Here is a 27,891-nt window from a genome sequence, read left to right as displayed (position 1 = left end):
TAAAAAATCAAATTGTTTTCTTTTTGTTAAAAGGTATGGAGCATATATTGACAAAATCATCGTGTATAAAATTTTAACTACTTTTAAAATTTCATTTTTGAGTAAATAATATACATAAATTCAAATAATTTCCAAAATGATCAATGATGATCATTAAATAACAAATTTATGAATTATTAATATTTTTCTTTAAAAACTCAAAATTAAATTCAACTTTTTAATAAATTAATGAAATTTAATATATTTTGGATATAATCCTAAACATTAATAAATTTTAGATTTAAATTGATTTTAAATAAAATTATATTTACAATCAATAAGCATATTATAGATCTCATATTTTTACTCAAATAAAAATATTTTCAATTTGCTAAATATTTAAGCAAATTATCATGAGCCCTCTTACATTTATCATAACTCACACTTTACCTCCTATTTAAAATCAAACGATGTGATCTCTTCCATTTGTTTTCGTTAAAAATTTAGCCTTTCCGTATATTTTTAGTGTTAATTAATGGAGTTAAAGGATTTAAGGGTATATTAATTTTCAAATATAGAAAATTTAATTGTTAACAGACTTTACTTGCAAAACAGATGAAATCAGAAAAAATTAATTTATATGAACACAAAAAACGTAATTTATGTAAAAAGTAAGCCAACCATCAGTTTCGTTTGTATTTATTTATGATTATTGTGGATAGGGAACAATGGTGCTTTTTAGGGTTATTTTATTTTTTGATAAAATTATTCTATCCATTTATCATTATTTAGTAAATTATAAATTTTTAATGTAATGGAAAAAAATTAGGATAAATATTCCATTTTCAAAAATATTTACCTCAACAAGAAAAAGATAAATAAAATATCTCACTCTTTTATTGTTTTTATTTTTTTATTCTAACACATGTCTATACTATAATTATACCTAATTTTTATTATTATTTTACTTTTGTCATATTTTTTTTTACTCTCAAGTGACAACTAATGATAACTGTTCTTTTTTTCTTTTTTTTTTCTCTCTCTTCTTCTTCTTTTTCTTCTAAAAATCTGCATGAAAAACAATTTTATGATAAAAAATCAATTTTCTGCACAAAAACAGCATCTGATTATTATATGAGTATCACTGTATTACATAACATTATCATAACACTGCAAAAAAAATGATTTTTTAAAAAGACAACGTCTGATTATCATATGAGTATCACTATATTATCATATTGTTATCATAACACTGCAGGAAAAAAAATAATTTTCTAGAGAAAATAATGTTTGATTATCATATCGTTGTCATAATATTATCATGTCGTTATCATAATATCATATGTACCTAGATGATAATATTTATGGTACCTACATGATAATGTTATGATAATATTTATGATTATGTTATAATAAAAGAGTGTCTGCTTATCATGTCAGTATCACTATATTATCATGTCATTATCATAACACTGCAGTATGATAACTAGATGATAATGAAGTATGATAAGATTATAATAATTGTATGATAGCTAATGAAAAAAAAATACAGAAACACTTATGATAAGCAGATGATAACGGAATAAAATTATAAATATTTTAACATCCAGAGTAAAAATATAAATCTGAAAATAACATGAGGTATTTTCTGTAACTTTTCCGCGTTGAGGTATAAAGTGCAAATATTTTTATTTTTGGAATAAATACCTAAACTTCCCAAATAAATAATATGTAGCCCACTCCGCATGTTGAACCAAACCGTTTTAACAAAAATCAGATAAATATTAAATTTTTGATTTGATTTGTCCGTTCAGTTCGGTTTTTAATACACCCCCTATCTGCAGTTGCTTTTGATCCGCTCTAAAAATACAAAAGAGGGTCTAATTGGTTTTATTTTGAAAAGTTGTGGAAGGAATTATTAAAGGCCTAATCATAAAAAAAATCCTCACTTTTAGACTTTTTGTTACCCCGATGTTAAAAACTTATTAATTTTATCCACTTTTTAATTTTGCATTTTCAATTGTACCCCAATTTTTTAATTTCTGTTAATTTTTTACTTAAATGATGAAATCATTCGATTAACTAAATCTGAAGATGAAATTAATTTTTTTTATTCAAAAAAATACAAATAAATCCTTTATTTTTAAAAACTAATGGAAAACCATAATCAAATTAACACTAATTTAAATTATTAATTAATTTAAATAAATTTTAAAAACATACAATTAATATATGCTAGACATGGAAAATATTTGTATATATTTTTTAAATGAAAAGAAGTTAATGTTAGAATAGCATTGGAAAGGGCTAAAAGATCGGGGATTTTAAGGCATTAAGCCATTGTCAAAATAGGCTAAGTGTAATTTATATGAATATATCCCACAAGTTTAAGAATCATAATGATCCTTTACTCATTCCTTATATGATTCCTCTTATGTAGATTTGATATTGGCAAGCTAATGGATATATCTATCCATATCAGTCTTAAGAATCGAACCGAATCATTCGGTTCAACTATTTTACTGAACATTGAATATTTTATTTTGTTTTTTTAGTGACGGGAGAACCTTCGGCGGACTCCGACCACCAAAATAAACTATCGGGAAGACTAGTTTCAGCATCCCGCCGCCCCGACCTTCCTTTTCATACGGACATCAACTTCTCCAAATGCTTATGACAAGTTTTATGTGAGATGTGAGCTATCAAACCAGAGATCTAATCTTTTTTTCATGTTTCCATAATTGATACTAACTGAGCCAACTCGTATTCGTAATATTAGTCCTTTTTATTCTTCTTTAAATGTGGTTCAACTTTTTTAAATTAAAAATAATTATAAGAACAAAAAATTTATTGAACTGGTTAAACCATAAAATCTTTATATGATTCTTTTTTTATTTGATACAACCGCATATGATTCTTTGTTAATAAATAAATATAATATTAGTAGTAATGATTTAATTGATAAAATGTGAGGCAAATTATTAACTTTTTAATCTAGTTAATTATAATTTTAATGCTATGAAATTAGGCCTTTTATATTTAACTTTTTATAATTTAAAATAAAATCTAATAAAATATTACAAAATTTAATGTGTGTGTATATAAGACGAGAAATTAAATTGTACTTAAGGAATATTAATTTTTTTTATCACTTATATGAGTCATTAAAATATTATAAATTTTTCGAAATGACTTTTTATTGAATATCTTTTTTAAGACTTCAATCATTCCAAAAAAATAAAAAGCTTGTCCTCAATATTTTGGTGTTTGATTTTGTGATCTAAGTGCAAAGATTTCACGAAAGACACAATGACGCAGTGATGAGCAGAGACGTATGCCTAAATTAGACTAAATTGATACGAAAAATGCTTTTACAAATTTCTGGTCTTTCTATTGAAAAAGACCAGTCTTACCGTTTGGGTCCCCATACTTATTTTTTTTAATAAAGTGAAACATATTAGGTTCTCCTTTTCTAAAGAGACAAAACGAAAATTTTTGTTGGAAGAAAATAAAAGTGGTTGCTATTATGACCGTCACTAAATTTTTCTGATATTACACCATAATTATTAATTATCTGTTATTATTATTTTCATAAAAAGAATACTAATTTTTTTAAGAAATCATAAAATGATTTTTGAAGTAAAAATTAAAACTAATTTAACATTATTTGTTAAATTACAATGAATATATTTACAATTATTTAATTTAATTTAAAATAAATTATTAAAATAATTTAAATTTAATTTAATATATTTGAATTTTGTAAAAAAATAAAATTCAATTTATTTTTAAATTTTAACATTTTTTTATTTATAGTTAAATAAAACAAAAATGCATTGAATTTTTAAATACAATTGAATCAAAATTTATTACATCTAATTATGTGTGCAAAAGAATTTGAACTTAATTTTTGATTTTTAAGTTATTTTAAGAATATATATATACATATACTTATTAATATTTTATAATTCAATTAATAATGTTGAATTATAGATGATTTCTTGATTTTTTTTAAAAGATTAAATTTAGGGACTTAAATTAAATTTTATTTTTAACTAACATACCCTAACTGGCGGAAAAAGAGTATAGAATTTTGATTTAATAGTCAGAAAAAACGTAATTGACTCTTTTAAAGTCACACAGAATTAATAATTACGATCTAATATCACAAATTTTAATAATTATTTATCACTATTAGAAAAAGGTTTAATGGCGTAAAAAATCATAAACTTTAGCGTGTTTTGCAAATTTAACATAAACTTTCAATTTTGGTAAATTAATACACAAACTTTTGATTTTTTGCAATTTTAGCACCTATCAATTTTCCTTCAAAAAAATAGAGAAAAATGCTGATGTGGGCACCAGAATAGTGGTTATTCCGGTGTACACATCAGCATTTTTTTCACGAAAAATTGACCGGTGCTAAAATTTCCAAAAATCAAAAGTTTGTATATTAATTTGCTAAAATTAAAAGTTTATGTTAAATTTGCAAAACACACTAAATTTTGTGATTTTTTATGCAATTAAGCCTTAGAAAAATAATCAATTTCCGACAAAATATTTTACTGGAAAATTTATTTTCCAACGTATTCCGGATGGATTTTATCCATCTACAATAGCGTAGATGTCATTTTTTCCAACAAGAAAGTGGTGTTTACACTAATTCTCGATGGATGTTGGTAGTTAAAAAACTCCATCAACAAAAAAAACAACCCGATTTAGACGTTATTGACGAGAAATTTTTAGGTAGACTCAGTCCACCACGTCATCTATAAACTAAACCTATTACATTATGACACGTCATTAAAATAATGACACTATCGTAATATTATCACATATATTTACTGTCATATTGTAAATATGATATAGCGCAATGATTATATGAGATAAACTCTCAAATTTTATCGGTAACGTTTTACGGATTTTTTTTATCCAATCTATTGGAGATAATGGGAAAAATATATCGTGAAATGGAAATTATTTAATGACCGTATCATCTTTGAGGAAGAAGGAAAAAGAGGTAGTAGAATGAGACTTGTAATTCCAAATTCTTGGAAGCCATTAATTTGGAAAGAAATGGATGTTTTAGTTTAGGTTAAGTTGGGAAAAAAAAAGTTTAGGTTAAGTTAGGCATTGAATTTGATTGAAAGAGCAACAGACTATGGACATGATGCTCATCCACCCAACCTTAATTATAATGTTTTTGATTTACAAGTGGTTGACAATTCCAATTAAATCATGCCTTCCATTAATAAAAATCAAATTAGCGTGTTGATTGTTATTATTCAAGAGCTTGACCAGAAATAAATATATTATCTTAAATTTATATTCATTTTATTATAGTAATATTTTAATGTGATAATAATCATTATGCTAATTTCTAACTAGATTAATAAATCTTACCTTGATAGGTTATGGTTCTTTGTTTTTATGATAGTTGGAATTTTCTCCTACAAGTTTTACTTTTTATATTTTTAAATTTAACATTTAATATCCCATCAAATATTCACATTACATATAATATATGTATAGTTGGAGCTTAATATGTCAGTTTAAACTTTGAAAAATTAATTAGTATTTTTATACTGTGAGGGTGTTTATATCAAAAAAATTATAATGCAATTCTTAATAGGCTTAATGGCAAAGAAAACTCAAACCTTTATGATTTGTTGCAATTATATCCAAACCTTTTAATTTTTGTAATAATATCCAAATTGCATTATTTTGTTGCAATAATATCCAAATTGCATTTTTTATGTGATTTTTTTTGAGTTTTTTGCCATTTTTTTGGGACTTTTACTATATTATTATACATCAAAATATAATAATAGCCTAATATCTTAATTGAAAACAACAAGTTTAGCCATCAATTTGACTATTATTGCTATAAAAATGCAATTTGAATATTATTGCAACAAAAAAAATACAATTTGGATATTATTGCAAAAATTAAAAGGTTTGGATATAATTGCAACAAGTCGTAAAGATTTGGTTTTTTTTTACCATTAGGCCTTCTTAATAATATCAATTTAGTAAACAAACAAATGAGAGCAATGCTTATTCAGGTTTCAAGTTCAACGAATATACACATGTAGAATTGTGTTAAAGAAAAGTCAATTGGTGTTCGCGTGCATTAAAGGCTCTGAGTTTTATACGATTATAATTGCTTTTTGCGTTTAAAAAAAGGCCTAATTCTTTAAAACTCCCGATTTTTTAGTTTTTTTTCGATCCTACTCTGATATTAAAAACTTGTCAGTTTTACCATATTTCGCATTTTATCATTTCAATTGTATCTCAAAATTTTAATTTTTGTCAATTTTTTTATTTAAATGATAAAATCATATTTGAAGATAAAATTAAATTAATTTTCATTTAAAAAAATACAATTAAATTCTTTACTTTTAAAAACTAATTAGAAATTCTTCTCAAAAAAAAAAAAAACTAATTAGAAATCATAATCAAATTAAAACTAATTTAAATTCTTAATTAATTTAATTAAATCTAAATAAATTTTAAACATGTACAATTAATATATGCTATACATGGAGAACGTTTTTAAATTTTTTCCAAATAAAATAGACGCCAATTTAATATTTCAAGGTACAATTGAAAAGATAAAATGCGAAATAGGATAAAATTGACAAATTTTCAACGTTAGAGTAGGATCGGAAAGGGGTTATAAAGTCGGTTTTTTTTAGGGTATTAAGCCTTTAAAAAATATGGGATGAAATAAAAATTAAAAATTCAATTGAAATTGAAAGATATTATAAAAGTTTGGATTTTCTACAATCAGCCAATCTTTTATATTACCATCTCTACTTTATATAAATAATTTATAGAATTGGAATAAAATTCTAAAAATTAGAATATTTAGTTGTACTTTGCAGAAAAGGTGAATATAATTAATCACTAAGCTTTAAAGTTTTGATGATGTCCCCCCACCCCTCAGTAATCTAGTGATAATAAGAATATTAACAAAGTTTAAATACATCAAAAAAATCACTTTCACATATTTTTAATATTTAATATAAATTTTTAATTTTAATATATTTAACATAAACTTTCCAATTTTACAATTATTTATCACATTTACATTTTTTTATTCAAAACGTTGCCGTTTTACATCCTAAACTGCAACGTTTTACACCCAAAGCGGGGTTTTTTTCATTATTGCAAAATTTTAAAAGTTCATGTATTTGTATGCCAAAATTAAAATTTTATGTTAAATAACAAAAACAGATAGAAGTTGGTAATTTTTACATTTAAACCTATTAATAATTTGAAAGGTGCCCTCCCATTTAGAATAAAAAAAATTATAATAAAAAGGCCAAATGCATATTTATGCATCCAAACTTTGATCCTTTAGTCACTTACACACCCTTACTAAGGTGATAACCATTTTAATATTATAAACTAAAAACATTTTTTTTATTTCTATACACTTTTTGTCCTAGTCAGCTGAAAAAATATATACAAGTGTGATAAAGCGTGTTAAGCGTTTTTCTGCACTGCACATAATAAGTCATACATAAACTAATTAATTTTTCAAAGATAATATTTCTCTTTTTTTATCTCCCCTCATCACCTTCCAAAATTACCATTAAATTGTCTTCGTCATCTAAATTGACCTTAAATTTGAATGCCTACTACAAATTAAATCTAGTTAACTCTAAATTTGATTTGGTCTTTTCGAATTACATAGAGAAAATAAAGCAATACACACGAGCACTTTTATCAATGTCATCGATGATATGGCGTTTTTTTACCATGTCATCGCACATGTTTCTTATGTTCTAACTAAGTGTGTAAAAGTTAAGGAAAGTATTAGTTTAGGTGTTAAAACGGTAATCAACTTAAAATGGGTGTTTAAGTGACTACATAATTAAAGTTTAGGTGCATAAATATGCATTTGGTCTAATAAAAAAATTGAAGTTGCTTTTGTCAACCCATACTTTCAATCACGCGGATTTAGCTAATATACCCACTAAAAGATTGTTGCAAATGACACAGCCATTAAAAAACCCTTCTAATTATAATCATTATTTTAATTCATGATTAACAGGTTCTGTTTTAGATGATTTAGTGAGTCACTATCATTATATTTTTCCAATCCAAAAACATAATTATAAGTCATTAAAGTTTTCTCTCCAATTGAGAATTGACGATTTCAAGAGATTAAATAATTTGTATGTTTAAAGCACTCACACCACTAATCACGGTTATTATCATGTTTAATCCCACTTGACTTTGACTAATATTATCAATGTTTTTATCCTAATCGAGATTAACAAAAGGCATACAATGTTCATTTTGAGAAATGACACTTTTAAACACTTTGGCTTTTAGGTTAAATTTAAGAAAAGGGATGGAAAACAATAATCTCTCATGTTCACTTCAACTTGAGAGAATTCTGACCTTTCGTGTTATCATTTTTAAAGATGACATGATAAAAATATTTAATTGTTTGTTTTTATCTGATTCAGACGGCTCATGATATAAATATTTAATCAAACATTAAATTGCCATTTGAAAGAAATTCATACATTAAATTGTCATTTTAGAAAAAGTTCATATATTAAATTTGCAATTATTCCGTTTTAATACTTTAATTCATTTGCTTTGATAATTGTTTTTACCATTTAAATTTATCCTAACTTACTTATCAATTTAGAGCGAATGAAATACATGAAGTCGAAATTTATGGATAAGAAATGATATCTTTCACTAAAATCCAATGTTATTGAATACTATATTTATGATTTTTTCATAATAAAGTTAAGTAAAATAAATTAATTTGTAATTCACAGTCAAATATATAAAAAAAATGAACTCCGCCATAAAAATTTATAATAATCGATTTCTATCTATAACAAAAAACAAAAACAAAATTCAAACATAATTAAAGAGTAATGAGCTCTTGCAGTTTCCAACTTCGGCTAGTGTAATTTTTTTTTTCCGAACAAATGATCCATTCGCCTTTCAATTTGAAACAAAATATCAAATTAGTTAATCTCAAAAATTTAGGAGCAACCAAACCTACGGATTGTGTTTTTAGCATCAAAAGAGGCCTTGTTCACCCATTCCCTAGTCGCTTAAAGATAGAAAAATACTTAAAAAGATGCTTAATATTTAATTTAATATTCAAATTAACACATATTAATTTACTAAATTCATTTATATTCTTATAATTTTTAAAGATTAATTATCAATATGAATTATTTGAAAAACAATAAAAACTGATTTATATTTTTTTAACTTAACCTAAATGTCATCCTTTTCATTCTTCTAAGTCTCGCCGCTGCGACTTTCTCAACTATCGCCATCAAATGTTTTCTCCATTAATGGAGAAGACACCGTTCATCCCTTGAGGATGAAAAATGTTCGTCCTTGAGGATGAAGTAGCTGGCTAGAGCAAGTGGTAAGCGGCCGGAATACGAGATGGAGAAGGTGGCGGTGGTCGGAGTGTGAGAAGGCGGTGGTGACAGGACTCACTTTATTATTAGAGATTAAATTAGAATCAATTATAATTAATTAAATTAAATAAATGAAATTAAGAAATTTACTTTCTGAAAGGTGAATTTGATGCTAAAAACACAATCTACAGGTCTAATTGACCTTAAACATTCGAGATCGACTAATTTAATATTATGTGCCAAGTTGAGGGGTAAATTGATCCTTTATTCATTTTTTTTTGAATGAGGGGAATGTTGTAGATGCACATGTAAGTGAAACACAAGTGTTATGGCATTTAACAAACAGAGAATGGGCTTGTAATAAGTATCAGAACTGGACATGCTAATAGAAGGAGACAGTAAGACAAACCCACTTTCAAGTCCATAATACTGCTCTGCATTAAGTGAACTGCTTCCTCCGATCCTGCTCAATTGTTTCAACTCCAGTTTTTGTTTGTCCCATTTCTCTTAAATTCATGTCTATATCCATCATTTTCTTCTCCATTACTCTATCTTATTATGTTAGATATAATGTTAAATAAGTTTTTTTTGTTGTTGTCAAAGATCAGAATCAACTCTTTAGAGTCTCAATTGTTAAATTGTTAGGTACGGAGGTGTGGTTCGAACCCACGACCTCTTGATGCACTTAGAGGTGTCTCAGTCATCCAAACTAGGCCCACATTGGCTAATAATAAATAAGTCGGATTCAGTTTTAAATTTGTTAAATTTTGTACTATTTTAAAGTTCAAATTTAAAAGTTACAATTAATGAAAAACAAATTCCATATTAGTTCATTAAAGGGTTCACGGGAAACATTCATCTTTCAGTAGAGACATATATTCTCTTTTGTCACATCTAAGCCTAGTTGCTCAATCTGCGGCTTAATACATAGTTTGACCCCTGAACTTGTACCCGTTTACCCATCTAACCTCCAAACTTAACGTCTCACCTATTGAACCCCTGAACTTGTTAAATAACCCGATTTGACCCTCGAACTTGATAAATACGTAAACATTGAACCCCTCCGTACACAATTTCTTCTAGAACGTTTCAAGTGACAGGTGGACACGAAGGGTTCAATATTTGCATATTTATCAAGTTCAGGGGTCAAATCGGATTATTTAACAAGTTCATAGGTTCGATAGGTGAGACGTTAAGTTTATGGGTTAGATGGGTAAAAGGGTACAAGTTCAGAGGTCAAACTATGTATTAAGCCCTCAATCTGCCATGCATTCATATCTTGTATCATTGGATTCTCTGCAATTTTTATTTGGAATTTTATAATTCTGCATTTAATTAAAGCTGGCAGTTATAAAACCGATTTGTCCAATTGAAAGTGTTTTAAAAATTGGACCGGACCGGTCGGTCGGATCGGTTTAACCGGGAACTGGCCAGTGGTCCGCTCTAAAATTATAAAAAACCGAATGTTTTGGTTGAACCGAGTTGGACTGGATCGGACCGGATTGAACCGATAAAAAACCGGATACTGAACCAGTGAATCGGAAGTTGAACCAATAAAAAACCGGGTGAACCATAATTTTTGAATTTATTAAATCGATTGAACCGATCATTAAAACTAACCAGTTAAACTGAAAATCGGTGGCCGAACCAAATGAAATTATAAAACTGAATGAATTTGGATTATTTAGAAGAAATATCTTATCTTTAATGAAAAATCATATATTGTTTTAAATTTTTCCTAATATCATACTTACTATTCACTCTTGTCCCCTTTTATACGTCATCTTTTTCAGTCCTTTTTATACGAATATAATTGTCAATTTCAAATTTTAATTTTAATATTAAGGCCTCACTTGATTCGTAATTATACACTTTTCGAAAAATAATTTTCCGGAAAATTAATTACTTAGAAACTTAATTACTAGGGAAGTAAGAAATATTCTACTTGGTTTTTTTTAAACTTCCTAGAGAAGTTAATTTTTTATTTTTATGCATTAAATGATAAAAACAATAAAACCCTTTACAAATAATAAATATAATTAAACATAAGAACATTATTATATTTTACATCTATTTATCTAGGGAAGTACAACTTATCTAAATTTTGCTAAGAAAGTTACTTCCCTAGTAAAGGGGAAGTTTGACTATCAACTTCCTGAAAAGTAAGACATATAAAATAAAGCAAGCACATATATTTTATTACTTCTTGGGAAGTTCGACTTCCCTAGTTTTTTTTGTCGGAAGATGTAGGATCTTCATTAAAATCAAACGACTTTACAAAAGTTTCGAATTTAACCACGCTATTTGCGCTAGCGGGTTATTACAAAAAACACTGTCTCGAAGGGCCTTTTTGGCAACCGTATGTGCCACCCAATTACAATTACGCTTTACAAAGGAAAAGGAGTAAGAATGCAACCTAGCACATAGCACCCTACAATCCTGAAGAATCATGTCTACACTAACATCTACTACTGAACCATCTGTCATGGCATCAATGATTCCTTTGGCGTCCCCTTCAAAGATCGGAGCTGGGAGTTGCAGCTGAAGAGCAAGCCCGATTGCTTCTCGGAGTGCCAAGGCCTCAACTACTGCCGGAGACAGTGCATTATTAATCCGACACGCCATAGAACTAACGACTCTGCCATTGTGATATCTTGCAACACAAGCTCCGACCCCAACCTTCAGCTGAAGTTTAAAAGCTCCATCAAAATTAACCTTCGTAACGTTCATAGGAGGGGGAACCGATTGTAGCATACACTACTAGAAATCTCCTAATTAGTGACGGAAATTAGCGACGGAATTCCGTCGCTAATTCTGACATTTGCGACGGCATCTGCGACAGATATCTAATCTGTCGCCAAATTTGGGAGAAATTTTGGCGGGTGTAGTCCCGCCACTTTAGCGACGGACTATCCGTCGCTAATCCGTAGCCAAAGTTGCGGGAGACAGCCCGCCTTTTCATGATTCTATAATTTAGCGACGGAATGTCTTTGTCCGTCGCTAAACTCATCAGGTAATAAAACGCTGTGTTTCATTCACATTATTAGCAACGGAATGTCTTTGTCCGTCGCTAAATTTGTTAATGAAACGCAGCGTTTCATTAACTGAGGAAGTTAGCGACGGACGAAGACAGTCCGTCGCTAACTTTTAACCTAATTAAATCCAACGCTGCTCTTCTTCTCCCTCACTTAAACAAAACAAAACTGACGCCATCTCTCCGTTCTCTCGCTGCCGCCCGCTGCCGCCATCTCTGTTCCCCTCTCATCTCCGCCATCACTGCCATCTCCGTTCCCCCTCTCATCTCCGTTCTCCGGTGAAGCAAAACGCGCGAGTCTCTGCCCTTCAATCTGTCACCGCCATCTCTGTTCCCCTTTTCTCTCGCCGCCGGCTGACCTCCACCGCCTATCTCCGCCACTCTCCGGTAACAGTAGGTTAGTTAATTTATTTTTTTGTTTATTAATTAATCTTTTAATAGTTTATTAATTTATTTATATTATTTAATTAGTTAAATTTAAATAATTTATGTTAGATGTTAAACTAATTAGATTAGGTTAATTAAATCAGTTTAGAACAATTAATTATTTAATTTAGGTTAATTTGTTTATGTTTAGGTAAATTAGCTATATAATTAGAATTAATTTAGTTAATTTAATTTATATTATTAGTTTAGGTTAATTAAAATAGATTGTTAATTTAAGTTGAATTGTTGGTTTAGTTTTTAGGGCAAATTAGTGTTAATATAGGATTAAATTGTTATTAATTAGGTTAGGATTAGTAAAATTAGGTTATGATATTAATACTAATTTATTAATGAAGTTAGTTAACTAAATTATGTAATTAGGATAGTTACTTATTAATAGTTTATTAATTGAGTTCTATTTTATGTTATAATGTTTAATTTGATTAAAATTAATAAATTTAGTTAATTTACATTTATGTGAATTGGATTGTAATCGTAAATATACGTTTAATTGTGTTACTTGTTAGTTTTGAGAATTAACCATATTTAGTTAATAATAACGGATCTCAGGTGTTTAGCGACGGAAATATCCGTCGCCAAACACCTGTTTTCTAGTAGTGATATGGCTTATTGTTTCCATAGCATTGCACCTCAGACATAAACCCGCTACCCCTAAAACTCTCTTCTGAATATTGGCATTAGTTGCCAAGCCATTATTCATCTTTGTAATGATGTTTATGTCTAATAAACACAGTTATAGACATGGTCAGTCATCATTCTTCTCTTGCATGTTAACTTTTCTATCCTGAAAGGCTCTTAACTAAGTTCATCTCCATTCTCTAGTGATTTTGTGAAGAAATGCTTGAACTCTTAAAGTAAACGCAGTCCATTCAAATTTATTTTGAATTTTTCTTATTATTTTAGGTATTAATCTATTGTATCTAACTTTTGCTTCAGGTTTTGTTGTTTATTTTTACAGATCTAGCATTTCTTACCAAAAACATCAGATTTAAAGGTAAATCCAAAATGAACTTGTTATGGTTTGCTGTTTATTTGTTTATTATCATTCTGGCTTCAACGATCGTTGTTGTATGTTTGCTAATTTAATGTCTTCTTATCTGTTTATTCTTTCATGAACAACTTCTTAAAGTTACTTGTCAAAATATCTGTGGTGGAAGCTTTGAAAGGAAAACTGTAAGGTAATATGACTATCGCTGTTACTTATGTGTAGTCCCTGTTTTTATGAAGTTCTGTTTGAATTTTTTTGTAATGGCTGCCTATCTGAGGTTATTTTGTCCCTGTTTGTATTTTAGATGTAACCTGAGATGGTGGTGATTCACCAAACAGCTAGCCAACTTGAGCCTGCAATTGGCCAAGAAGCAGCTGATGTGGAAGCAGTTGCTAGACTTGATCCTGTTGCACTGAATGCTGATAATCTGGAAGCTATTCCTGATCCTGCTTGTGTTGTCAAAATGAAAATGTGGGAGCAAATCCAAAAAAATGAAAGGAGTCATAGCAAAGATAAGTGATATGGGACCACTTTGTATCCATTAGAGATGGGAATGGTGTGACTCTACAAGCAAAGTGTAAATACTGTGCTGGTATCTATAATTACCATGCCAAAAAATGGCACATCTACTTTGAGGAGTCATATGCTTAGATGCACTAAACACCCACACACTCTTAAAACTAGACAAGCCCTTTTATCTTTTCAACCTGCTGTGAATGTTGGTGTTGCTGGTCCTGATATGTTCAATGTTGCTTCATGAAAGTTTGACCAGGATGTAGTTAGGCAAGCTCTTGCTTATATAATGATTACTGATGAATTGCCCTTTAGGTTTGTTGAGAAACAAGATTTTAGGAGGCTAATGAATGTTGCTTGTCAAATATTTAAAATCCCTTCTAGATTTACTGTAAATAAAGACTGTTATAACATGTTTGTTGAGGAGAAACTGAAAAACATTTTAAAACCAAGTACACAAAGAGTTAGTCTCACAAGTGATCTTTGGACTTCTAATCAAAGGTTTAACTATATGTGTATCACCGCTCATTACATTGATAATGATTGGAAGCTTTATAAAAATATAGTCCCTTTTGTCCCTTGTTCTAAGCATAAGGGTGCGTATTTATGATCTAAGTAATTGGAAACCTGTTTGCAAGAGTGAGGGCTTAAAAATATTTTTACTGTGACTCTTGATAATGTTTAAAACAATACTACTGCCGTAAGATTTTATATGGAAAAAATGATGACTTGGGGGTGTACTTCTGTTAGATGTAAATATGCATATATGAGATGTATTGCTCACATTCTCAATCTTGTGGTTTCTGATGGTTTGAAAGAGTCTGGTTCTTCATATGAAAAAGTTAGAGGGGCAGTTAGGTACATTAAAAATTCACCTCTTAGATTGAGTAAGTTTAAAGAGTGTAAAGAGTCTACTGAAACTGTTTGTAAGGGTTCATTGTGTTTAGATGTCCCAAGTAGGTGGAATTCAATATATCTCATGTTAAGTACTGTTTTGTTGTATCAAAAAGTGTTTGAAGAGTATGAAGAAGTGGAGTCTAATTTTAAAAAATTAACTTCTCGGTGATGATGTGCTTGATTGTAATGATAGGGACAATGATTGGGAGTTATATGGTATGTTAGAATGCTTTTTTAAAATGACACTTAAAATCTTCTAATTAATCTAATTGACCACCCACACCAATTGCAGCTGCCACCTCCACACTCGTTAGCCACCCGTCCAACCACCACCTGCTTCAAGGATAAGACAAACTGGCAACGATCCGAAAGACACCGTCTTGGCCTGAGACGAACTCATCTAACTTCGTCTCAGGCCAAAAAGAAGAGTGACATTAGATTAGTTTGGCGTTCGTTGGAGAAGGGGAGGAGCAATGTTTGCGGGGAGCTGCGATGGTGTTGAGAGAAGATGCAGTGGCGCGGAAAAAATAAAAAAAATTAGAAGAATGGTACAAACAAAAAAATTAAAATACAATCTTTATATTTTAAATTATTATTAAAGTTTTGACCCAGTTTGGTAAAGTTGTGTTTTGTTTGTCCGATTTTTCTATATTTGATGTTTTTAATACTTGGTACCAACATGAGGAGATGAAATGATCATTTGTTCACGAAACTATTTATTGAAGTAATTTTTCAATAGTTTGCACCAGCAATATATAATGAAAAGATGTATTTTTCTATCTCCTCTTATATAGTGAAGTTATGTTGTGAATATATAATTATGAATAAAATTTTCCATTCTACAACCATTGACATGCCACTTGTTAATTGACCTCTTTTAATATATTTAATATATCTACAAAATTATAATTTTAGTTCCTATATTTTATTGGAAGTTATATTTTAATTATTTAGAATAATTTTTTTTTATTTTTCCAAATAATATTCCTAAAACTATAATTCTTATTAACATTTTATCATGAATGAAAATTAACTCATATAGTAATAATAATATAGTCTAAATTTTAATTTACTATTCTAACAATTATCTAAAATCATTTAAGTGTAACTTATCATAATTTTAAAAAATAAAAATGGATGAAATATATGTTTATCTAAAATAATGTATTATTTTAAAAAAGTTATAATAAAATGTTTTGGTAGATGAACTTATGAAAAATTATTTTTAATTAACTAATTTAATAATTTTTGTTAGTTTTATTTTTTTTAATTTCATTTCAACTATCATTTTATTATATGCAACACTACTGTCTAAAAAAATTAAAATATAGATAAATATTATCAATCGGAAATAATACTGTTGAGTTTGCAATTTTAGAAGTCATAAATTATGTGGACATGTTTTATAAAGGGGTAATGTCATAAAAATTCACGAACTTTACACGTTTTCTCATTTTAATCATGCACTTTAAAGTTTCTCATTTTCATACACGAACTACCACTTTTTCTCAAATTCATGCACGGCGCTGAGGTGTCACGGCTCCATTGATTTAATTCGATGAGGTGGAGGTCATTTTACACCAATGAATGAGTGCCATCTCAGCACCGTGTATGAATTTGGGAAAAAGTGGTAGTTCGTATATGAAAATGAGAAAATTTAAAATTCGTGATTAAAATGAAAAAACGTGTAAAGTTCGTGATTTTTTTTGATATTAACCCTTTTATAAAATATAGGAACTAAAAATGTATCTTTGTAGATATATTAAATGTATTGAAAGAGGCCAATCAACAAGTACTATGTCAATGATTGTAGGAGTTTTCTACAACCAAGGTTGTAGGAGTTTTCTACGACCAAGGTTGTAGGAAAATTTTATTCATTATTATTACTATATATTGTTCAAAAATCTTAGACTCGTGTTAACTTACAATATACAAGGAATTAGGTCACAGTTTTCCAAATTAACATTATTAACCAATAGAAAAACGTTGAACATGTTGTTCAAAGACAAAATCTCTTTACCATTGGCTCAAACATGTCAATAAAATATCTTGTAATAGTCCTCCTCTCCTATAGCACTGTCACAAAACATCTTGTGAACCGACCAATCACATTCAACATTGGTCCACTTCCAAGATCCATGGGGAACTTACATTTATTGTCCACTTATTTCATACCTCCTCTTCTCTCTATCTATCTCTAATGAAAACACATCGCATGCCTTCATTTTCTTCCTCATACACCAAAATTTCCAATCCACCATGCCCAAGAAGCAGTCACCATGCAACATTTTACTTCAGCCACAAGAAAATGTAAGAACCAGCCCACTTTGATTTCTCTAAGTTGCACAAACACTTTATTCAATTGACGTTTTTTCGTTTCGTAAACATGTCTGTGTCGTAAATATGGCGTTTTGAACACGAACTTTAATTTTTAAAGAAGTGTACTGTTTTCCGTGTCTGTATCCGTGCTATCCATGTTAATGTTGATAGTATCATTTAGTTTTCTGATATTTTGTCAGCAATGGAAATCAAACTTGTGGGTGCAAATGGCAGCAGAGAGAGCAAAAGGTGACGTGTCTTGTTGTTACTGGAAGAGGTTTTGCAATAAAGGCAAAGAATGGTAATTCTTTGGAAAAAAAGAATGATGACGTGGAATTTGTAGGTGAGAAAAAAGGAACAATTGGTGGAGCAGTGGCTCTTATAATTGGAACAAGTATTGGTTCTGGAATTCTTGCCCTTCCTCAAAAAGCTTCTCCTGCTGTAATTATCCCCCTGTTTTCTGTCTTCTATTTATTAAAGTTTTTCAAGAATTATATGTGTTTTTATGAAGTAATTCTTACATGACCTTATTCGCCACGTAAGACTATAAACCATCCATTAAATGTGTGACATCTGACATTATTAAACGTCATATCAATCAATCAAGATCACATTATATTCATGATATTATTATTATAATTAAATGTTTTCTTGATGCTATTATTATTAGAAGTAAATGTATTCTATTGATTGGTTACGGTGTTTAATAATGCCACATGTTACATATTTAATGGATATTTCATAGTCCTACGTAGCGAACTAAAAATGAGTTAATACTAACCATGAATGCACTTGAAATTGCAGGGAATTATTCCAAGTTCTATAACAATTATACTATGCTGGGCATTTCTCTTACTCGAAGCGCTGTTACTCATCGAAATTAACGTCGGTTTGAGGCGAAAGAAGAAGAAAAACAAAGGCGAAGACGAAAATGAATTGGATATAATATCATTAAGAACTATGGCTCAAGAAACATTAGGAGACTGGGGAGGAAATGTAGCCACAATGAGCTATGTGTTCTTGAGTTACACAAGCATGATTGCATATAGTTCTAAATCAGGAGAGCTTCTGTTTCATTTCATCAATCTTCCCGAATCACTCTCCGGTTTCTTGTTTACTGCCCTTTTTACAATGCTGATCTCTGTTGGTGGTACTTCAGCTACTGATAAGATCAATCAATGGCTCACCGCGTCCATGATAGGTACGTACTTATTACATTCTATGTTTGTGATTTTTGAGTAATTTGTGTGCTATACAAGATGAAATGAGTTTCTTGTATACTAATTTGTGTTAATCCTAGCCTAATGGTTTAAACTTTTAGGCCGATTGGTTATTTGTGGGTATTAAACTTAGGAGGGTACTGAACTATGTCAAAGTTTCAAAATGGGTACTGAATTTTTTTTGCTACAAAATGGGTACTGAACTATGCGAAACGTTACAAAATGGGTACTCTCAGCCACTTTTTGCTGACGTGGCTTTTTCTTTCGTCCAATCAGTGGAGAACACGTGGCTGAGAGTGCCCATTTTGTAACTTTTGTATAGTTCAGTACCCATTTTGTAACAAAAAATAGTTCAGTATCCATTTTGAAACTTTCATATAGTTTGAACATATCAGAACTTATGAGTTTTAGAAGAATTTTTAGAAATGTAGACAAAATTGTTGAAATATCCGACTCGAGTAATTTTCTGGCAATACTAGTTGGAGTCTCGCTTAAAAGTTTGAACTTTTGAGTCGAATGAATAAAAAGTCTAATTGGACACAAACTAGATGAATGCTAATAAGCTAGGAATTGATGTGCAGGTTTGCTTATAGCTATAGAGGTTATAGCAGTTGTATTCGGAGGATGGTCCGGATTAGAAGGAAGCAGCAACTGGGAAAAGGTTCCGGCTACAATTCCTGTAATAATCTTTACTTTGGTATATCATGATCTTGCTCCTGGTAAATATATATAAACATGAAATTATTCAAATTTTAAATATCTTTTAAGCTGCAGAACTAAATGCCTTATGGTTTCTGATGGTTGATGATAATGTTTTGCAGTTCTTTGTGCATATTTGGGCGGTGATCTGGCTCGATTAAGAGCATCAGTCCTGCTCGGTAGCCTCGTTCCGTTGCTTGCATTACTGATATGGGATGCAATTGCCCTTGCTCTTTCTGATCAGTCTCATCAACTTGTTGATCCTGTAGAGCTATTGATGAGGTAATATTTTGTTGGCAGAATGAATATATCTATACAATTGTTGCCCGTTTGTCATATATATCACGATTTTTAAAATTTGCTAGTTTCGTTCAATATTTTTTTCGGCCAAAGACATATATGCATGCCTGGTTTGGAGATGTTATATCGCAATATTGTATATTCCAAATAGTGTAAGTTTTGCACACATGAATGTACTGCGATTTGCGCCACAACATCTTCCAACGAGTTGCGTTTGGCAAAGTTTAAAGGTCATTGTTATATTTGGCAAACGAATGATAATTATGAATAAATATTTTTTATTGGATTCTGAAAGTGTTCTGAAGAATATGGAAATTGTTGTTTTAGTGTGAGATGGAGTGGGATCTCTTACATGGTAGAGGCATTCTCACTTCTTGCAGTAGGAACCTCAATAATTGGTACTCTGTTAGGCTTCTCTGAGTTCTTCAAGGAGCAACTCAAGAATATTTCATGGCAGAAATCTACTGAAAACATATTACAGGTATTGATTACTTATTTAGTCTGCATGCTCTCCTTCTAATTCCGCCCCTCAAGGCGGAGGAGGGGGATGCAAGGGGTGGATGGTCGCCCCATTCTCCAGTCAGAGTTCTTTTATGTCATCCGTCCTTTGCCTGTTGTCCTTTCCTGTCAGAGTTCTTTTCCAGTTCACTGCTTCCGCTTCAAGCAAGTACCTAACCTAGGGTTCTGCTTTAAAAACTAGATGAAAATTTGTGTTGCAGGAGGAAGATGAGGAATTCGGGCTGAAAAGCTGGTGGGAACGGAACAAAATAAGGTTAACAGCAATGGCATTAGTGATTGCTCCAACATCGATCGTCTCATCCATAGTTCCTCATGCCTTTTCTACTGCTACAGATATTGCTGTAAGTTCAACATTCAGATAGCATCATATTTTCAAGGCCTAATGGCAAAAAAAACCCAAACCTTCAATTACATATGCATATAATTAAGATCGCTTTTATAAGCTACGAAAGAAGTAAATTGATCCTGTTTGAACATGGAACAGGGAGGATATTGCATGACAATGTTGTATGGAGTTCTTCCACCAGCAATGGCATGGGCAATGTACGATAAACAAAGGGATGACTCTAATCAACGAAAAGTGTTGCGGATTGCTAAACCTGCACTTGCTGGAATTGCTATCTTTGCTTGTAGGGTAGTTATTGAACAAATGTTTCAGGATTTCTCAGCACTGCGCCTCTAATCGAACATCAAATACCCAAAAATTAATATTTATTACTACTGGACGGCAGAACTGTGGCGTTATATATATTCCAGCATCCACATCAGTAATTCTTATAGAAAGATTACTCGGTTTCAAACTGTAAATTAACTCGCCCCAAAAGAAAAGACCATAATCAAAATTCCAAACAGTCTTCTGTGTAACCTAATGGATGTTTTCGGCTGCTTTTATTGTATACAGGATGATCTTTGATTTCAAGTACAAATCGTAGTTAAGACTTTACGTAACCATCAAAACGATATGATTATACAAGTGTTTCTATATACAATCTTCAACAATCTCTTTGAACAAAGTACTTTCCTAATTCATGTTAATAGAGAAATTCATAATAGAATTACAAAAAGAGTATGAATAAAGTGATGTTCAAGGAAATGAGAAGTAATTAAATATAGAATGTTTTTTTAGACAGATGGCTAATTTATTTCATACTTCACAAAGTAATCAAACAATACAAATTACAAATTTCTTAAATAAACATAATCATGCAATAAATAGCATAAATAATTTAGAAAGAACTGCAATACATGCATTCTCACAAAACCAGAACACCAATATCCAAATCAAAATGGTACAAGCGGAAGGAGCATTTGAACACAATTACCCCCTCGAGAAATCCCGTTCCTAATTCTTCACCGATGTCACATGCTTTAGAAGCATGTTTACCACATCATGTGATATTCTTGCTGCTTCTGTCTGGAGGTGGTCTATCTTCGTATTTGTTTCTACTTCCAGCCGCTTCACATTTGCACCAGAGTCTCCGCTACTCTGTTTAAGAATACATGATGAGTAGGATCAAGACATTTTCTAAGACATTACCATACTACAATCAAGTGGTAAGTAGTTAATCTTATTTAAGTTTTTTTTTTTTTTTTATAAAATAAGCAACTCATCCTCCACGATGGCGTGAGTATCTCACCTATGTCTATGTGTTTGTGCATTATGGTGTCGAATAACAGCTATATCTTAAATTGCTTCAATATTTGAAACACAGTCAAAAGAAAATGGCATATGGGATCATCCAGAGCTGATCATAGAACATGCTCCAGTGTATCACGTAGATGCTTGTAGCTAACAAGTGTAGATTATGTCATTGCACTTTATAAATCCTATGTAGCACAGACACGGATGCGAGGAAACGGAACACTTGGATATGGACATGAATATGGCGAAACAATATTATTTAAGGTCTCTTGTGTTAAAAAGGAACTGCTGTCCGAAAAATTAAGTTTCTCACACATTTTCGAAGTGGAAAAAGATTGAATTTAGTGTCCATGCTACTTAGCTCATATCTATTTTCAAAGTCAAGTATCAGCTTAGTGTTTAGTTCATTAATATTTTTAAATAAGTGTATGAAAGTATGACATGAACATATTAGTATGTCCACATACTAACCTCTGCAACCTTTCTCTGAAACTCAGCTTCCACGTGAGCACGAAATGCAGCAATATCCTTCTCAGCCTCTTCCTTGGCTTGCTTCAATCTAGCCAGTTTTGCTACGAGGAGAAAAGAAATAAAAAAACAAAATTAAATTCAATATCTCCATAAACTAAAAGATGGGGAAAGATAAATCTTCTAAAACATCAAAATCAAAGCAATAACTGCTTTTGTCAAAATTCATCTCTATTAAAAATATAAATTTTAAATTGTCATTATAATTTTTTTGTCAGAAGAACCGAAACTAAATTTTGTAGTCAAGCCATGCTTTGCGTAGTATACATTATATATTAAAAAGCAGATGACACTGATAAGGCTCAGAAAGCTAATGCTCACCATTTCTTGAAGCATTGACAATATGCTGAGCTTCCTGTTCAGCAGCTAGCAGGAGTTGAATTCCATTCTGACCTCTGCTGGAATCCATTCTTCCAGGAAATGCAAATGGATGATATATAATTTAACTGTAATTTGGATGAAAATAAGATTAAACAATATATAAATAAAATAGATATTCCAGAAGGTAATTGAATATTTTGTGGAAGGATTGAATTCAATATACATTATCAGAAACACAATCACAAACATTTGCAGAAAACTTCAATTTCGAGAGTCTAGAAAGAAGCAGGAGTTGCCAACTAAATGCCATCCTTTTTATAGAAATTGTTTTTACGCATATCATCAAAACATTTACATCAAACAAACTGAAAAAACCTTATTAACAAGCATTTGATTTTGTGTTTAGTAAGATAACCAAAAGAACGTGTAGTAAGGCACTTAATAACACCAAATTTTAAGATGTGGCCAAGTGGACAATCCCTGATCTAAAGCAACCGCTGCTTGAGGAATGGACATATGCTAAAAGGTTATGTCTTTGAGTTATAATTTCCTTATTAGCTACACAGAAGCACCCAAATAACGAGAAATCAAAGCGCAATATTAAAAACTAATATCGTCTACTTGAGGAATTCACATATGCTAAGCGGTTATGTCTTTCGGTTATAATTTCCTTAATAGCTACACAGAAGTACCCAAATAACGAAAAATCAAAGCACAGTAAAAAATCAATAACTTCTACTTGAGGAATGCATGTATGCTAAAAGATTATGTCTTTGAGCAATAGCAACACAGAAGTACCCGAAAAAATAAAAAATCAAAGCACAAGATTAAAAATCAATATCATCGTGTAATTTGAAAAAAAGAGATGCTCATGAAAGAATGACTTCACATCACATTGGCACAATAGTATTTAACAAATTAGTCCTTCCTATAAAATCTGAAAGCTAGATTATCGAGAATCGAATAAAAATTCCAGACATCCAAGAAATAAAATGTCAACAATCAAAAGAAAAATCCAACTAAAGAAACATAATCACAGCATTGAAAAAGCAAAAACTAAAGAAATTCATATTAAAGCAAAATTCAAAGATCAAAACACAAGAAACCGATCCCGTTAAGACTCAAGAAAATCCTAAAATAGCTCAAGAAATTCAATAAGCTATTCCTAATACACTCACATCAGCAAAGATTTTGATGACCACCCATCATCAGATGCACATCAATTAACAAATATCACTGGTCAAACCCAACATTACGCTTCCAAAACAAGAATCCACACATCAAGAATCAAATTGAAAAAACCCAACGTAGAACCAGCAAAACCACATGAATGAACCCATCAATTCCAACAACAGTAATCCATCAAATCAGATCATACCCACAAGATATTGCCGACCATAACTTCATAATTCAGGTACGGATTTATCTTATTAATTCAGAAACTAAAGATCACAAGTTTTAACAGAAACCTTAAAAAATCTATACACAGAAAAAACAACAAAAAAGATCTAGGTATTGCAAGTAGAGTGATCTAAAAAAGCAGAGATGTAGCAGAAAATTTAGAGACATGAATGGAGAGAGATTGAACTTACCCGAAGAAGCGGTCTGGTCGTGTTGTGTTGTGTTGTGCTGTGAGTTTGTGATTTGTGTTAGAGAATCAACTTTCGTCTTAACCAAACACCTTCTTATTATTATTGCGAACAGCTAAACGGTAATTGTGTCCAGTAATAAACTACCTTGAATTACCATAATACCCTTCTATTTTTTTGGCTAAATTCATCTTCAGGCCCCTGTATTTTCATCTTTTTGTTTATCTGGTTCTTTTCTAAACTTTTTTATTCATCGACTTCCTGTACTTCACAAACTTTTATTTAATAGACTCTTCTTTGGACGGAATCACCACGTGTGTGTTCAGGTGTCGTTATCGTTATCACATGGGAAAATAATTAAATGAATTTGAGGTAATAGGTTAAGTTTATTATTCAATAGGTCCCTATATTTTTACATCTTTATTTATCTAGTTCTTGTACTTTTAAATTTTTATTTATTTGACCCCCCTTTAAATTTGGTCTCACGCGCGTTTTACAGCGAGTGTAGTGCACACTTCTTTTTCATCCAAAAAAGGACTTAGAAATTCAGAGGATAGATAAAGGTAAAACTTTAAAAAATGACTAGATAAATAAAAATATAAAATACAAGAGTCTTAAAATAGATTTGGCGTTTCCAATGAGACCTTTTGACAAATGATTTTTTATTTTTGGCATCTCAAACACACCAAAATGTGTAAAATTTTAGGTTCATTTACAAGATAAAATTACAATTTTATTTTCAGTTATTCTCTCACATTTTTGGATACAAGATTTATGAAATTATTTAAATGAGTCTCAGTTATTAAATAATTTTGAAATTTTCCACATTCAGACTAATCTATCTTTTTTTTGATAAATGATCGGGATAAGACTAATCTACCTTTAAATCGTGTAAGTCTTTTGCGGGGAATTCTAATACCAAATTACATACATAAATATAGTTTGAACCTGCAAACTCGCTTAAAGTAAAAAAGCGTCTTAGTAATTTATCTGCGTTTTGAGGTTAATTTTATTTAAATTTTTGCAATTTTTTATATTGCTTTAAATTTTGGTAATTTTATGCTGACATGGCACGAGAATAATGGTCTAAATGGCGTACCACTCAAATATATTAGCCACCTTTTAAACTCAATGTTTTATTAATTGTTTAGCCTATAAACAAATTCTAACAGCTTTTACATCCACTCTCCGATTAAAAATACGGTACGGGTTGGCTTGCATTGCTCTACAGCAAGAAATATCAATGAGACCGCCTGAGAAGTAGAGAGAGCTTCAATGGATCCAAAGAAGAATGTAAAACAAAGGGCTAGAATAACATTTTTGTGCCACCATAAGATTATGACCAAGGACATTATATTGAGCAGGTTGTTACCAGCATAACTATAACAACTGCCAAATTTGAAGATTATTATAAATATTTTTACGGAGCGTATTTGATTAAGGAACGTTTCCTTCTTTGAGACAGTATTTACCGCCTTTATATTCCTTCAAAATTTACAACATATCGATAAAATGCCATATTTAGCAACCATCACTCTCATTTCATCGGTAAAACCTGTATTTCGTTAAGTGATAACAATAGAAGTAGCCAGTGAGGCCTAGGCCAAGTGGCTAAGACGCTCCAATATTGCATTTCAGAAGTTTTGATTTCGAGTTTCAGTAGAACTAGTGTTTAAACCTTAAGGCCAATTTAAAAGAAATAAAAGTTTAACTACTAAGTACTAACATAATTAGATTCTACTTTTGTCAAAATAATAATAATAACAGAAGGAAAAGTAAGCTAATATTGAATTTCATAAAATAGAATTGTCTGAAATAAAAATAAAATAAACATATAAAAATACAAATTAAAAGGAAAATAATTGATACAAAACTTCAGTATATGAACTAAACACAGCAATAGCTTTCTAAATACTCAAATGCCTTATAGTAACAAGCCAAAGGACGACGACACTGTGAAATATTTGAATAATATCTTTGATTTTGAGGTGTTCTCTCTATCTCACTAATCACTCTGTATGTTCTATCAGAGTGATTATAAATTACTGCCATATTTTCCACTGATATCACAAACTCTGTGTCTTTTATATTTTCCCCACAAATAATGTAAAATATGCTCAATGGTGAGATATTCCAACTTGGATGAACTCGTCTAATTGATTCAAGATCGATACAATACCGTTTATAAAATTTAGAATAGTCTAATGATACTTCCCAAACAATAAATTCCAAACTAGTACGATCAAACTCGCGAGTTATCATCTGCAAATTTCCGCGGTACTCTGCAAAGCCAAAGAAATAAAAACTATAAGGAAAATCTATCGTCTCGAAAACCATCGTATAAGGATCGAAACGTAGCACAAATCCAGTTCTGTATGATGAATCGTATCTGAACCAATGAATTACACCATTGCAACAAAAAGGACCATTGTTCTTCACCATCGACGAAGTTCTTCCATAGTCTAGTTCATCTCTTCTTTGCCAACTCCAAGATTGAGTTTCTGATGAATATATAAAAATTTCAATCCCATAATGAGCTGGGTATATATTTGCGTATTCTTTTGGTGCATCCCAATCAAAAATAAAGACAACCTTGTAATGATTTGATACTTGAGGATTAAACACTAAACTTACACTGAATAGAGCGTGAGTATATCTAATTAAATAAGGGTTTGGTGACGAAGGTGGTGATAGCGAACTAGGGCAAACGATTCTTCTAAACTGTCCCGTAGTCGGATTACAAACACAATATGCAAAGCAACGAAGATGACCGTCGAATGTAGAATCATCCCTACGGGGATCCAATAAAAGTAAGGAAGATTTGCAAAGAAGCAACCCTTTACAAGATTGTATAATGTCAGTATGATGACCATTAAATGCGATAAAATCTTTAACCACGACGTTATTCTCCATTCTTATCGGCCGATTTAGAGAGATAACTTGAACTTTCGATCTCTCACCCTCTTCCTTCAGCAGAAGGGAAACTTTAGGGCGAAAACGAGCATACGAAAGACAGAATTTCGAGTCGGATATTATAGATTGCCATTGTTTCGATACGCGCTTCGATTTCAGCATGGCTTTTGGTGGTACTCGTAAGAGGATTTCAATCAGAAGCTCTTCAATTTCAGCTACCTTAGAAGCTGACAAATTAGGTCTGATTTTCATGTTAGTGGCGTAGGCGATCTCAGCAATTAGGGTTTTGAAAAAATTGATCATAATTTAGCGATACAAGAAGTTTTACACAATTGTTAGAATATGTAAAGGATTATAATATAAGTCGCTAATTAAGTCATGATTTATCAAAACAATCATGACTCTGCTATTTACAGTTCCACTTCTATTAGAATTCTAAGCATATATTTTAACTGATTAAGTCATTACATTTAAAAACAATTACGGCTCTGTTGGTTTGCACAAGCAAGCCGAGAAATAATATGAACTTATCTCATTTTACCTTCCATTAAAATCGCTAATTAGTAGCGT

At 30.5% G+C, this 27,891-nt stretch overlaps 3 protein-coding genes across 3 annotated transcripts; 1 reads left to right on the top strand and 2 right to left on the bottom strand.

Annotated features, from left to right (window-relative positions):
* The first annotated feature begins 15,095 nt into the window (after positions 1–15,095).
* Positions 15,096–21,247, top strand: LOC126661991 (uncharacterized). Its single transcript, XM_050355877.2, has 11 exons — positions 15,096–15,330; positions 15,465–15,487; positions 15,564–15,746; positions 17,346–17,581; positions 17,791–18,031; positions 18,395–18,791; positions 19,392–19,529; positions 19,632–19,791; positions 20,137–20,290; positions 20,529–20,669; positions 20,813–21,247. Exons 1-11 carry the CDS (start codon positions 15,096–15,098, stop codon positions 21,008–21,010), a joined length of 2,106 nt encoding a protein of 701 aa, XP_050211834.1. The 3' UTR covers positions 21,011–21,247.
* A 164-nt stretch (positions 21,248–21,411) lies between these two features.
* On the bottom strand, positions 21,412–24,518 carry LOC126660722 (V-type proton ATPase subunit G 1). Its single transcript, XM_050354371.2, has 4 exons — positions 24,412–24,518; positions 22,820–22,944; positions 22,442–22,542; positions 21,412–21,814 (listed from the first exon to the last, which is right to left on the bottom strand). The coding sequence occupies exons 2-4, from the start codon at positions 22,905–22,907 to the stop codon at positions 21,671–21,673; spliced, it is 333 nt and encodes a 110-aa protein (XP_050210328.1). The 5' UTR covers positions 22,908–22,944; positions 24,412–24,518; the 3' UTR covers positions 21,412–21,670.
* A 1,771-nt stretch (positions 24,519–26,289) lies between these two features.
* LOC126661990 (F-box protein At5g07610-like) lies at positions 26,290–27,653 on the bottom strand. The gene has a single exon (XM_050355876.2). It carries the CDS (start codon positions 27,622–27,624, stop codon positions 26,296–26,298), a length of 1,329 nt encoding a protein of 442 aa, XP_050211833.1. The 5' UTR covers positions 27,625–27,653; the 3' UTR covers positions 26,290–26,295.
* Positions 27,654–27,891: the final 238 nt, after the last annotated feature.

This window comes from Mercurialis annua, linkage group LG8 (assembly GCF_937616625.2).
Source record: "Mercurialis annua linkage group LG8, ddMerAnnu1.2, whole genome shotgun sequence".
NCBI classification, from domain to species: Eukaryota; Viridiplantae; Streptophyta; class Magnoliopsida; order Malpighiales; family Euphorbiaceae; genus Mercurialis; species Mercurialis annua.
Note: the sequence above shows the minus strand (reverse complement) of the source record. Positions and strands in the feature narration are given on the sequence as shown.

Coding starts and splice junctions, on each gene's coding strand:
- LOC126661990 (XM_050355876.2), bottom strand. CDS start 27,624: ATGATCAATTTTTTCAAAACCCTAATTGCTGAGATCGCCTACGCCACT.
- LOC126661991 (XM_050355877.2), top strand. CDS start 15,096: ATGATGACTTGGGGGTGTACTTCTGTTAGATGTAAATATGCATATATG. Junction 15,331..15,464: donor ATTGTGTTTAGATGTCCCAA/GTAGGTGGAATT, acceptor TTGTAATGATAG/GGACAATGATTGGGAGTTAT. Junction 20,291..20,528: donor CTACTGAAAACATATTACAG/GTATTGATTACT, acceptor TTTGTGTTGCAG/GAGGAAGATGAGGAATTCGG.
- LOC126660722 (XM_050354371.2), bottom strand. CDS start 22,907: ATGGATTCCAGCAGAGGTCAGAATGGAATTCAACTCCTGCTAGCTGCT. Junction 22,543..22,819: donor TGTCAATGCTTCAAGAAATG/GTGAGCATTAGC, acceptor TTCTCCTCGTAG/CAAAACTGGCTAGATTGAAG. Junction 21,815..22,441: donor TTCAGAGAAAGGTTGCAGAG/GTTAGTATGTGG, acceptor ATTCTTAAACAG/AGTAGCGGAGACTCTGGTGC.